General features: G+C 47.5%; 1 protein-coding gene across 1 annotated transcript in view; it reads right to left on the bottom strand.

Annotated features, from left to right (window-relative positions):
- Positions 1–7630: 7630 nt before the first annotated feature.
- LOC144691135 (tumor necrosis factor receptor superfamily member 1B-like) overlaps positions 7631–12242 on the bottom strand; it is a 20596-nt gene continuing 15984 nt past the window's right edge. Inside the window, exon 4 of the mRNA XM_078559203.1 lies at positions 7631–10980. Coding sequence (XP_078415329.1) covers positions 10838–10980 — 143 coding nt within the window. The 3' untranslated portion in view covers positions 7631–10837. The remainder of the gene's footprint in view (positions 10981–12242) is intronic.

Genomic DNA, 12242 nt, shown 5'->3' with positions numbered 1-12242 from the left:
GGACGTTACGTGCTGACCACTGCCTGATGGGCTTGTGGTCAAAGGTGTTTTTCTGCATAAATTTTTCCACCAGGGACAGGTGGTACGGCACGGTCCAACTACTTGGAGCGTTCCGTGGCAGCGTGGCCAGACCCATCCTTCGCAACACCGGGGACAGGTAGAACCTCAGCACGTAGTGACACTTGGTGTTTGCGTACTGAGGGTCTACGCACCGCTTGATGCAGCCACACACAAAGGTGGCCATCAGTATGAGGGCGATGTTGGGCACGTTTTTTCCCCCTTTATCTAGAGGCTTGTACATCGCGTCCCTGCGGACACGATCCATTTTCGACCTACAGATAAAGCGGAAGATGGCTCGAGTGATCGCCATCGCGCAGGAGTCTGGAATGGGCCAGACCTGCGCCACGTACAGCAACAGCGAGAGTGCCTCACACCTGATGACCAGGTTCTTACCTGCAATGGAGAGGGAGCGTCGCTCCCACATGCCCAGTTTCCTTTTCACCATAGCCACTCGCTCCTTCCAGTTTCTAACGCATGCCCCGGTCCCTCCGAACCATATCCCCAGCACCTTCAGGCCGTCAGCCCTGACAGTGAAGGGGACAAAGGATCGGTCAGCCCAGTTCCCAAAGAACATGGCCTCGCTCTTCCCACGATTTACCTTGGCTCCCGAGGCCAGTTCGAACTGGTCGCAGATGTGCATCAGTCTGCGCACCGACAGCGGATCCGAGCAGAAGACGGCGACGTCGTCCATGTACAGGGAGGCTTTTACCTGAGTGCCTCCACTGCCTGGGATCGTCACTCCTCTTATGCCCGGATCCTTCCTGATGGACTCGGCAAAGGGTTCTATGCAACACACAAAAAGGACAGGCGAGAGAGGACAGCCCTGCCTGACTCCAGATTTAATCGGAAAGCTATCTGTTTCCCACCCATTGATTGAGACTGCGCTACTGATGTTAGTGTAGAGCAGTTGGATCCAATTTCGAATTCCCTCCCCAAACCCCATTTTGGAGAGCACATCCCCCATGTAGGTGTGCGATATTCTGTCAAAGGCCTTCTCCTGATCCAAGCTGATGAGGCAGGTATCCACACCCCTGTCCTGTACATAGGCAATCGTATCCCTGAGCAGTGCGAGGCTGTCAGAGATCTTCCTGCCTGGCACAGAGCAGGTCTGGTCAGGGTGAATCACCAATTCCAGAGCGGATTTGACCCGATTGGCGATGACCTTGGACAGAATCTTATAGTCCACATTCAACAGTGAAATGGGTCGCCAATTTCTAATTTCCTCCCTTTCCCCCTTGTGCTTGTAGATGAGGGTGATGATGCCTTTCCTCATGGATTCTGACATACTACCGGACAGGAGCATACTCTCGTACACTCCTAGCAGGTCTGGGCCGATCAAGTCCCACAGAGCCGAATACAACTCCGCCGGCAAGCCGTCGCTTCCGGGAGTTTTACTCTTCTCCAAGGACTCAAGGGCCTTAGTCAGTTCGTCAGAAGTTAGCGGTTTGTCCAGGCTCTCCCGCGTACTGTCGTCTAAGACCTCCGTGATAGAGGACAGGAAGGACTGGGAGGCCGTGCTGTCCGTGGGCTTCACGTCATACAATCTGGCATAAAAGGATTTGCTGATCCTCAGAATGTCGGACCGTGATGACTTTACTGAGCCGTCTTCTTCCTTCAGGCTGCTGATCACAGAGCTCTCTCTGTGTACCTTTTAGAAGAAGAAACGTGAGCACGTCTCATCCTGCTCCACGGAGCGGACTCTGGAACGGAAGATGATCTTGGAGGCCTCCGAGGCAAAGTGCGAGGCTTGCTGGCTCTTCACCTCTTGGAGCTCCTCCTTGACATCCACCCCCATCGACTGCAGCCGGAGCAGATTCTGCATCTTCTTCTGGAGTCAGGACATTTCCCTCTGTTCCTTTCTAGCTTTCTGGGTGCCTTTGAGGATGAAAAACCTCTTGATGTTTCCCTTGATCGCTTCCCACCAGTGTGTCAGGGACTCAAAGAGGGGTTTCACGGTTCTCCAACCTTTGTAATCCCTCTTGAGCTCCTCAATGTTCTCTGGGGTCAGCAGTTGCACATTTAGCTTCCATGCCCCCCTGCCCACCCTCAGGTCCTTCTCCAAGTGGCAGTCCGCCAGTAGGAGGCAGTGGTCAGAGAAGAACACCGGCTTGACCTCGGTGGATCTGACTGTGAATGCACGGGACACAAACAGGAAGTCTATCCTGGAACGAATGGACCCGTCTGGCCGCGACCAGGTGTATCTACGCTGCGCTCCGTCTGCAGGGTTGCTGAAGACGTCGTGCAGCTTGACATCCTTAACTGTTTCCATCAGGGATCTGGACGTAGCGTCCAATCTGCTGCCGGCCCTGCTGGATCGTCCAGCCGCATCGATGATGCAGTTGAAGTCACCGCCCAGAATGACCGGCCTGGAGGTCGCCAGCAGCAGTGGGAGCTGCTGAAAAACCTCCAGCCGCTCAGCCCCTTGTGCCGGGCCATACACGTTAATTAACCGGAGTGGAGCGTTCTTGTACATTACGTCTGCTACGAGGAGTCGCCCGCCCACCACCTCCTTAACCTTGGAGACGGTGAAGTTGCCTCCCCGCAGCAGAATACCCAGGCCGGAGGAACGAGAGTCGTTTCCGCCCGACCAGATCGATGGCCCATGGGACCACCATCGTGACCATTGCCTGTAGGAGCTGAGGTGCGGTATCGCACACTCCTGCAGAAACAACAGGTCAGCTTTGACCTTGGCTAGGTAGTCCAAGGTCGCAACACATCGCGTAGTAGATTTAATGCTACGCACATTTATGGATACAATCTTTAAACCCATTTTAAAGCATTTATTCTCCTACCAAACCCACTGTCTCTAAGAGTCCCAGACCTTTAGTCTGCTCCTTCATACCCGTAGTGAGCTCAAATTCCTTCACTTTGGATGGGCTGAGGTAGATCTCCTTGGCAGTGTTCTGCTCAGGTGGCATCTGGAGGTTCACGTAGAACCCTGGAAGAACCACCTTCCTGATCATGGTCTCTCCCCTGCTAGGTAAGTATACTAAGGGCTAGTACACTGCAGCACCTAACCTCTCTCACTCTCTTTTACATCAAAGGTGACTTACCTCATTACTTTGACACTGATTCCTTCACTTCAATTGAGGGCAAAAATATACTATTCCAAATCCTGCAGTTATGTACTTTCCAATTTTAAGAAAATGCCTCTTGTGAGAGATTAGCGATAGTTTTGCATATTGTCCATAAAATATATTTGACCTTGTCGATGTTTCAAGCTGCCCGTGCTGGCGGTAAGCACATTATTCCACACTGCTCCAAAGGGAGGCTTCAGAATTCCAATTAATCCACTTTCACGACTTCATCGAATGTTGCACCCATAAACAGAATATTCACCCATCCCTCTCCATCAGCGTTTTTACTGCATGAGCTGCCTCATCTACTCACACTCCTGCACGTTCCCCATACCCTTAATAGTCTTTATTTTTGAGAAGTCATTTAATTCCCCTACAAAAGTACTGATGAATTCTACCTTGAAAGTAATATGTGGTAAAGAATCTTTTTCAGAGAAAGAGCTTTCATTTAAATAGCAACTTTCACAACCTTAAGGTGTCCAAAAGTGCTTTGCAGCAAAATAACTACTTTTGAAGTGTAGTCACTGTTGTAATATAGGCAACGTGGCAAACAAATTTTGGAACTCTGAGCTTCCATAAGCAGCCATAAGATGCAGCTAATCTGTTTTGAAGTGATATCGATAGAAGGATAAACATTGGCCAGGACAAGAGGCAGGGTCTCCACTGCTCTTCGTTGAACAGGGCCGTGGGATCTTTTACATTCGGAGAGGGTAGACCGGGCCACCAGTTTAACATCTCATCCAAAAGGCAGCTGCTCCGACAGGGCAGCACTGAGCGTCAGCCTAGGTTTTGTGTTCAACTATCTGGAGTGGGACTTAGACCCGCAAACTGCCGACTCAGAGACAAGGGTGCGACCCGCCGAAGCAGGGTGGACACATAATCAGGCCAAAGCACACTAAAAAGAAACACAGCAACAACAACTTGCCTTTATATAGCATCTTTAATGGAGTAAAATGTTCCAAGGCACTTCACAGGAGCATTATCAAACAAAATATGATATCGAGCCAGATCAGGAGGTTTCTTAAATTCATTTAGGCCAGCATTTATTGCCCATCCCTAGTTGCCCTTGAGAAGGTGCTGGTGAGCTGTCTTCTTGAACCGCTACAGCCCATGTGGTGTAGGTACACCCACAGTGCTGTTAGGGAGTTCCAGGATTGTGACCCAGCAACAGTGAAGGAACGGCGATATATTTCCAAGTCAGGATGGTGAGTGGCTTGGAGGGGAACTTCCAGGTGATGGTGTTCCCGTGTGTCTGATGGCCTTGTCCTTCTAGATGGTAGTGGTCGTGGGTTTGGAAGGTGCTGTCTAAGGAGTCTTGGTGAGTTGTGAAAAAATAAAAAATAATAATAGAGGTTAATGGACAGGAAGCAGGGAGTAGGCATACATGGGGTATTCTCAAGTTGGCAGGCTGTAATTCATAGCGTGCTGCAAGGATCAGTGCTGGGGCCTCAGCTATTTACAATCTATATTAATGACTTTGACAAAGAGACAGAGAGTAAGGTGTCTAAGTTTGCTGGTGATACAAAGCCATGTGGAAATGTAAGCTGTGAGGAGGACACAGAGAAACTGTAAATATATATAGACAGGTTAAGTGAGTGGGCAACAAGGTGGCAGATGGAGTTAAAAATTGGGGAAGTATGAGGTTATTCACTTTGGTCATAAAGAACAGAAAAGCAGAATATTTTTTAAAACTTGTGGAACTTGTAAATGTTGATGTAATGTGTTCCTGCAGGGAACTCAGAAAGTTAGCATGAAGGTTAGAAAGTCAAATGGTATGTTGGCCTTTACTGTGAGGGGATTGGAGTACAAGAATATAAAAGCCTTGCTACAATTGGAGTGTGCTTTGGTAAGGCCACACCTGGGCCTGAATTTTTCCCTCCATCCACGGGCCCGGGAGCTGTGGGGAAAGGGGTCCCGACCGCGATTTCATGCTGGCTGACCAATTAACGGCCGGCCGGTGTGAAACATGCACTGAAAAGCTCCGCACTGCCAGGGAGGAGGGGTGGGGGCAGGAAGAGGGTGGGCGATGACGTCACCGTGGGTGGGGGGGTGAGCGCTTCGACAGAGCCCCCTGAAGGCAGGCAGCTGCCTCGGGGAGCTGCATACCTGCAAATAATAAAATAAAGCACAACAAAGCTGCAACAAAACGTCTTTGCGGCGCAGTCAAGTGCCCTGAAAGCAGACCCCATAAAAATGCTGTCCCCCGATCTTTTTATTTCCTAACGGAGATTCCATCCTGCCCTTGGACGGGAAAAACGTAAAGGCCGCCTGGCCAATTGGCATGTCCGCCAACCATCAGGTTGGACGGGCCGCGAAAAATCTGGTTCAATTGCGCCACTAATGGGCTTAATCGTCAGCAGGCACGCTTTTGACTGCCACACGCACCTGCCAAGTTAAATATCACGCGAGTGCGCGATGACATTGGGGTGGCTCGCCCGACATCATCTCACGCGATTCTACACCCGATTGGGCCGGGTGTGTGCCCGCCTGTGGAATGCAAAATTCTGCCCCTGGAATACTGTGCGCTCTTTTGGACTCCATCAATAGGGAAGCATATTCTTCCATTGGAGGCAATACAGCAAAGGTTCATTAGATTGGTCCTTGGAATAGGAGGGTTGGCCTAGGATAAGAGGCTGAGTAAGTTGGGCCTATATTCTGTGGAGTTTAGAACAATGAGGGGTGGTCTCATTGAAACATGCAGAATTCTGAAGGGGCTTGACAGGGAATTTAGAACAGGGTTGGAAGCACAGTCTCAGGGTGAGGGGGTCGATCATTTAGGACCGAGAGGAGGAGAAATTTCTTCACTCAAAGGGTTGTGAATCTTAAGAATTCTCTGCTCCGGAGAGTTGTGGATGCTCCATGGTTGAATGCATTTAAGGCTGCGATAGACGGAATTTTGGTTTCTCAGGGAATCAAGAGGTATGGGGAGTGGGCAGAAAAGTGGAGTTGAAGCCCAAGATCATCCATGATCATATTGAATGATGAGCAGGCTTGACAGGTAGTATGGTCTACACCTGCTCCTGTCTCTTGCGAATCAAGGTTAATTAGGGATGGGCAATAAATGTTGGTCTTACCAATGAGGTCCACATCACATGAAGTAATAAAGGATCCTGACCTTCAGCAGCTACAGTGCACAGTAGTTTTTAATCAAATGTTAAAGAGAGCAAGATTTGCATTTAAATAATGCTTTTCATGACCACCGGACATCTCAAAGCATTTTACAGTCAATGGAATACTTTCAAAGTGTGGTCGGTGTTGTAATGCAAGAAACACAGCAGCCAAAATGCAGACAGAAAACATCCAGACCAGCAGTGTAATAATGACCAAATAATCTGTTTCTGTGATGTTGACTGAGGGATAAATATTGGCTAGGGAGAACTCCCATGCTTCTTCAAAATAGTGCCATGGGATCTTTTACATCACCCGAGCAGGCCAACAAGACTCTGCTTAATGTCTTACCAAGAGGACTGCACCTCTGACAGTGCAGCACTCCCTAATTGCCCTTGAGAAGGTGTCGTTGCTCAAATGGGATCCAATGTAGGTCAGCAGGCACAGGGATGATGGGTGAACAGGACTTGGCGTGAGAAAGGACACTGGGATGGTTTCAAGTTTATGAAGGGTGGGAGGCTGCCCTCAAGTGCAATATAACAGTCAAATCTGGGGGTAACAAAGGCATGGGTGAGGGTTTCAGCAGCAGATGAGCTGAGGCGGAGGCAGAGCCAGGTGTTACAGAGGTGGAAATAGGCAATCTTAGTGATGCTGTGGATATGGGATTTGAAGTTCATCTCGGGATCAAACATGATACCGTGATAAGTAACAGTCTGGTTCAGTCTGACTGTTGCCAAGGAGAGGGGTGTAGTTGGTGTCAAGGGAGCAGAGTTTTGTAAGGTCTGAAGACAATGGCTTGTGATTGTTAGAACGACAGGAATTGAAATGAGACAAAGAGGTGAGGGGATTGTGGCAGAGAGTGAAGGGGAGGAAAGGGGAGAAAGAGAATAGTTGAGGTGAAGCTACCAAGTTAAAAAGCAGTTTGCACTTGTGCAGGTAGAGGGTGATTTTGGCATTTGAGAAATTGGATAAGGTGAAGAACGCCAGCAGGTTGTAGAGTCTGACATGATGGCTTTGGCCGGAGGAATAGTCTATTTGCCAGCATCCGCAGTTTTTTGCTTTTATCTTCGTGTTTGGAGCTAGTGAGCGCAAGCAGAGAAAGATGGAAGTGACCCGGAAATGTGAGAAGCAAGGAAAACGTGAATGTGGAAGAGAGACGCAGAGAGAAATGAAGTCTCAGAGTAAATGATATTTCAGAAGAAAGACAAAATACAGCAGATGCTGGGAATCTGAAATATCAACAGAAAATACCCAAAACATTCATCAGGTGGCGATAATGTTTCAAGTTGGTGATCTTTCAGAGACATTAAGAGATTCGTTGGACTGTGTTGTTTGCTCACTTACTCTACATTCTTGATTTAGATTAATGACACAGTACACATTAATAACAAAGTAATTTCTTCAAATTTTATTTCAACTGCATAGCAGTTCATTTTTTACATTATTTAACATTGTGACCTCTCACAATCCCATTGAACATGTGTTTCCTCCCCCTGTTCCATTTTATACACAGCAAAACAGTCAAACGTTATGCCAGTTGAACATTTGGATATTTCCTGTGGTGAGCCACAGCAAAACACTGGCAGGACAAACATTGCTTAAAAATGTTGGGGTTTTAGACAAACTATATCAGTTTTTTTTTGGGGGGGCGGTGCCTAACAGCCCCTAACATAAATTTTCCACAGTAACAGTCTCATTAGAGAAAGATCAAACTATTTTGTTACTTTGGGACCTCCCAAATCCACAACCTTGAAAGGCAAGGGCAGAAGGTGCATAGGAATACCATAACCAGCTTCCCCCCTGCAAGTCATACAGCATCCTAACTTAGAAATATATTGCAGCTCCTTCTTCGTCACTGGGTCAAAATCCTGGAACTCCCTCCCTCAAAGCACTGAAGGCATCACAGAATCGTTATGGTGCAGGAGGCGGCCATTTGACCCACCGTGTCTACACCGGCTCTCCGAATGAGTATTGTGACTCAGTGTCATTCTCCTGCCTTTTCTCCACAACCCCGCACATTGTTTCTATTCAAATAATCATCTAATGCCCTCTTGAATGCCTCGATTGAACCTGCCTCCACCACACTTCCTGGCAGTGCATTCCAGACCTGAACCACGCACTGTGTGAAAAAGTTTTCTCACCGCATTTGCTTCTTTTGCAAATCACTTTAAAACTGTGCCCTCTCATTCTTGATCCTCTTACGAGAGGGAACAGTTTCTCCTTACCTACTCTGTCCAGCCCCCTCACGATTTTGAACATCTCTATCAAACATCCTCTCAGCCTTCTCCTCTCCATGGAAAACAGTCTCAACTTCTCCAATCCATCCTCATAGCTGAAGTTTCTCATCCCTGGAACCATTCTTGTAAACCTCTCCTGCACGCTCTCCAACGCCTTCACATCCTTCCTAAAGTGAGGCATCCAGAACTGTAAACAATATCCCAGCTGAGGTCTAACTAGTGTCTTAGAAGGATCTTCTTCACATGAATTGGAGAACGCAGTTCACTGCCACCTTCTCAAGGGCAATTAGCAATGGCCAATAAATGCTGGCCCGCACCCACATCTTGTGAATGAATTGAAACTCCACATCTACCTCGCTGTATAAATGGCTCTCCTTCATGCATGAACCCACATAATTGATATCAGCCACTCTTCAAGTGCGCTGCAAAATCACAACTTTCCAGCAGGTTAGCCTTCGGAATCAGTAATGGGAACCCTGCTTGGGTTCACTCCCTCCACAGGGCTCCATGTGAAAATAGTGGCAGACCTCGTATCCCAGTCCCCGACCCCAACTACTGTGGCTGTGATCAACTGGGATGACAGGTTTGGAACCAGAAATTGCTACAGAGTCAGTCTTTCAGAATGATGCATTAACAACATTCGTCATTAGCAATTCATAAAAAAAAACAAAATCCAGCAATTTGTGGAGTAAAAGGGATAGGCCATGATTTCTCATTCTCTGCAAATTGCTGGACAATTTGCAATTTTCCACCCTGAGCTCCGCCAAATCCGATAAAAGTCCACTTGGGTCATGAGGGCTCCCAATCGAATTACTGCCGATTGCAGTAATGATTTACGCCGTCATAGAAAATGGTTCTCACTGCAGCCATTTGGGCAAGAAATGAATGTCTTACAGAGCCATGTTCATTCCATAATTTTATAATCCTGACGTGCCACTCCAGCTTGGAGGCCCATAAAATTGGAGCGGGAGGGGGAGGGGTCTGCAATGCAGAAGTAGATTCTCACTCCAGCAGGTATCGAATTGTTCCTGGATATATTTTTTAAATTCTTTTTATCTGTCTTGGCACTATCTTTTGATGCCACTCCTGTCATCCATACTCCCGGTAGTGTCGATTGATAACTAACTTCAGGACGCAAAACAGTTTCAACACTCAGAGTCACTCATTCAAATGCAAATTAGATAGATTTCTTTCAGGAAATAACATTTTGGGAAACAGTGTAGGAGTAATTTGAGCTATGATGTCTAGGGAGGAGGTGGCAATGTGGTATTGTCACTAGATGAGTAATCCAGAGACTCAGGGTAATGCTCTGGGGTTCTGGGTTCAAAATCCCACCATCATAGACAATGAGATTTGAATTCAATGTCAATTGTCATTGAAAATCCATCTGGTTCACTAATGTCCTTTAGGAAGGGAAATCTGCTGTCCTTACCTGGTCTGGCCTGCATGTGACCCCAGACCCACAACAATGTGGCTGACTCTTAAATGCCTTCTGAACAAGAGCAATTGGGATGGGCAATAAATGCTGGCCTAGCAAGCGACACCCACATTTCCAAGAATGAATTTTTGTTTTCAAATGGGCAGGCTAGGGAGGAACTGATGGTTCCCTAAACTCTCCACCACTGGGGATTTTCCCCACCCCAAGTTGTGGACTAATTGATAAGCGATTGGTTGCTATAATGAGTCACATTGTATCTTGTACCTACAATGATGGTTAAGGGGGCTTAAGGTTTTTTTTTAAAAAACAGAACAATGAACAACGCCATGGTGCACTGGGTGTTCCACCGCTCATGATTATGATGAATTTGAATCATTTCTCCTGTACACGAGTCAAGGCTGCTTGTGCATTATCCTCAACTTGTGTCATTCACTCTAATTGTTCATGGACTAACACAGTAATTCCTGTTACATCATTCTCTTCTGCTGCTTGCTTTTTAAGTTTTTCTCAATATTCATTTCAGTCCCTTTCTTCCCATCTCTCTCTCTCACAGCATACACTTTCTTTCTGTCTGTCTGTTTACTCCTCTTTGTGCCTCTATATTTAGCCTGACTCCAATTTACATAATTTCCTTTGCCATCTTTCACTCTGTTTCTTTCTCTGCCCTTTCCTTTCATTGGTCAAGGGAGATAAGCCAACTGGGCGCGATGTTGACAAGGTTCCCGATGCAACACTGCAGTCGCTGAGCTATTATTGCTGCAACAATTTGCAGCTCGAAAACGTTAACAGTAGCATAGAAATCCAGCCTGTTTGCCACCAAACCCACCATTGCAGCAATTTCTCACCCACAGTGTCTTATCGGCACCTGAATAAACCCAGAGTCTGTCCAGGCGGGTCTTCCTCACATAATGCAGTGATCAGCAAGCACAATTTAGAGTAACATAGGTTTGTTCAATGCTCTTTCCCTCTTGGTGTGATAACCCTCCGCACTCCTGCTCTGGAAAGTGGATGCTGTAGGTGTCGTCCACCTGCATATTCAGATACCATGGACTCATATCAGCTGCCGTAGAGCAAAGAAAAAGGAAAGTTAAAATCGGAATGTCCCAACTGCATGGACATTGCTATTTACTCCCTGTAGTAACATTGTGATCAAGTTTGTGGAGACTTACTTGGTGGTGGTGTGTTTTGGTGACTCAGGGAATTAGAGTTCCTGTGACAGCATGCACTTTTTACATGCATGTTGTAGTTTGGAGCCAAGGATAGCGATGGTAGAGGGTCCAACGTTCTTTCCACTACATGGCTGACCAGGAATCTCTCCCGGCTTAACGCCTGTCATTGGCGTGTGTGGGAAGAATCTGCAAGTTGATTCCTGTTTGGCCGTGTTATGAGCGTGCCTTTCTTGGCCATCAAGCCCGGGGTTTTGGGGGGGGGGGAAAGAGAGAGAGAGAGAGAGAGAGAGAGAGAGAGAGAGAGAGAGAGAGAGAGAGAGAGATCTCGAACCCAGGGCTTCTGTCTCAGGGGCAGGACACCACCCACTGCGCCACAAGACCTCCCTCTTGCTTGGTGCTTCAAGCCAAATTGTGAACGTATGTTTTGATAGGTGTGTCCCCCTTATCATTTAGAGGCCATTTTACTGAATAATTTGTTTTTAAAAAGGCAACACAATTCTCTCTTATCCTGAAAGCTGTAGAACGGGTGAAGTTCTCCTGTACCTGGACCAGTGAACATTTTTTATGCAGGTGCACAGGCAGAATCCTAACTCCCTAAAACAGGCAGGTTGGGGTTGGGTCAAAGGCTAAAATTCTGAAACAGGAACCCAACCCATCTGCTTCCAGTTGTAACAGAGACAAGAGGCCAATGGGCTTGGAGGAGGCTATTTATTATAATAAAGCTGCATGTTTACGTTAACAGTCATTCCATTTTGCAGCTCATGTCATCTGGGGGTCCCCAGGCCTCGACAAACCCGCAGGCGAGAAGGGCCAAATCCATGAAGTTAGTGCCTTTATGGCACTGCTCCTGGGCCAGGATCAGCAGGAGCGTTCAGGCCCAACAAGCCTACCAGCAAACCACCACTCATATCCCTGGCCTCCTGGAATCTCTCTACTCCCCACCGGATCACCGTCAGCAACCCCACCCTTGCCCAGTTCTCACACTGATACCCACCAATCGGCAAGTGTAGCAGAGGTCACTGGATGGTGATCAGGAGACGGAACCTGAGTTTGAATGTTATCCCAGAAGCATTGAGGACAATGGCAAAACTCTGTTGCTATGGGTGAAATTAATTAAACTGAGCACAGATTGGGTACCAAATAGCCTGGAACC

The sequence above is a fragment of the Cetorhinus maximus genome, chromosome 15, assembly GCF_964194155.1.
Source record: "Cetorhinus maximus chromosome 15, sCetMax3.hap1.1, whole genome shotgun sequence".
NCBI lineage: Eukaryota > Metazoa > Chordata > Chondrichthyes > Lamniformes > Cetorhinidae > Cetorhinus > Cetorhinus maximus.
This window is presented reverse-complemented; position numbering and strand designations above follow the sequence as displayed.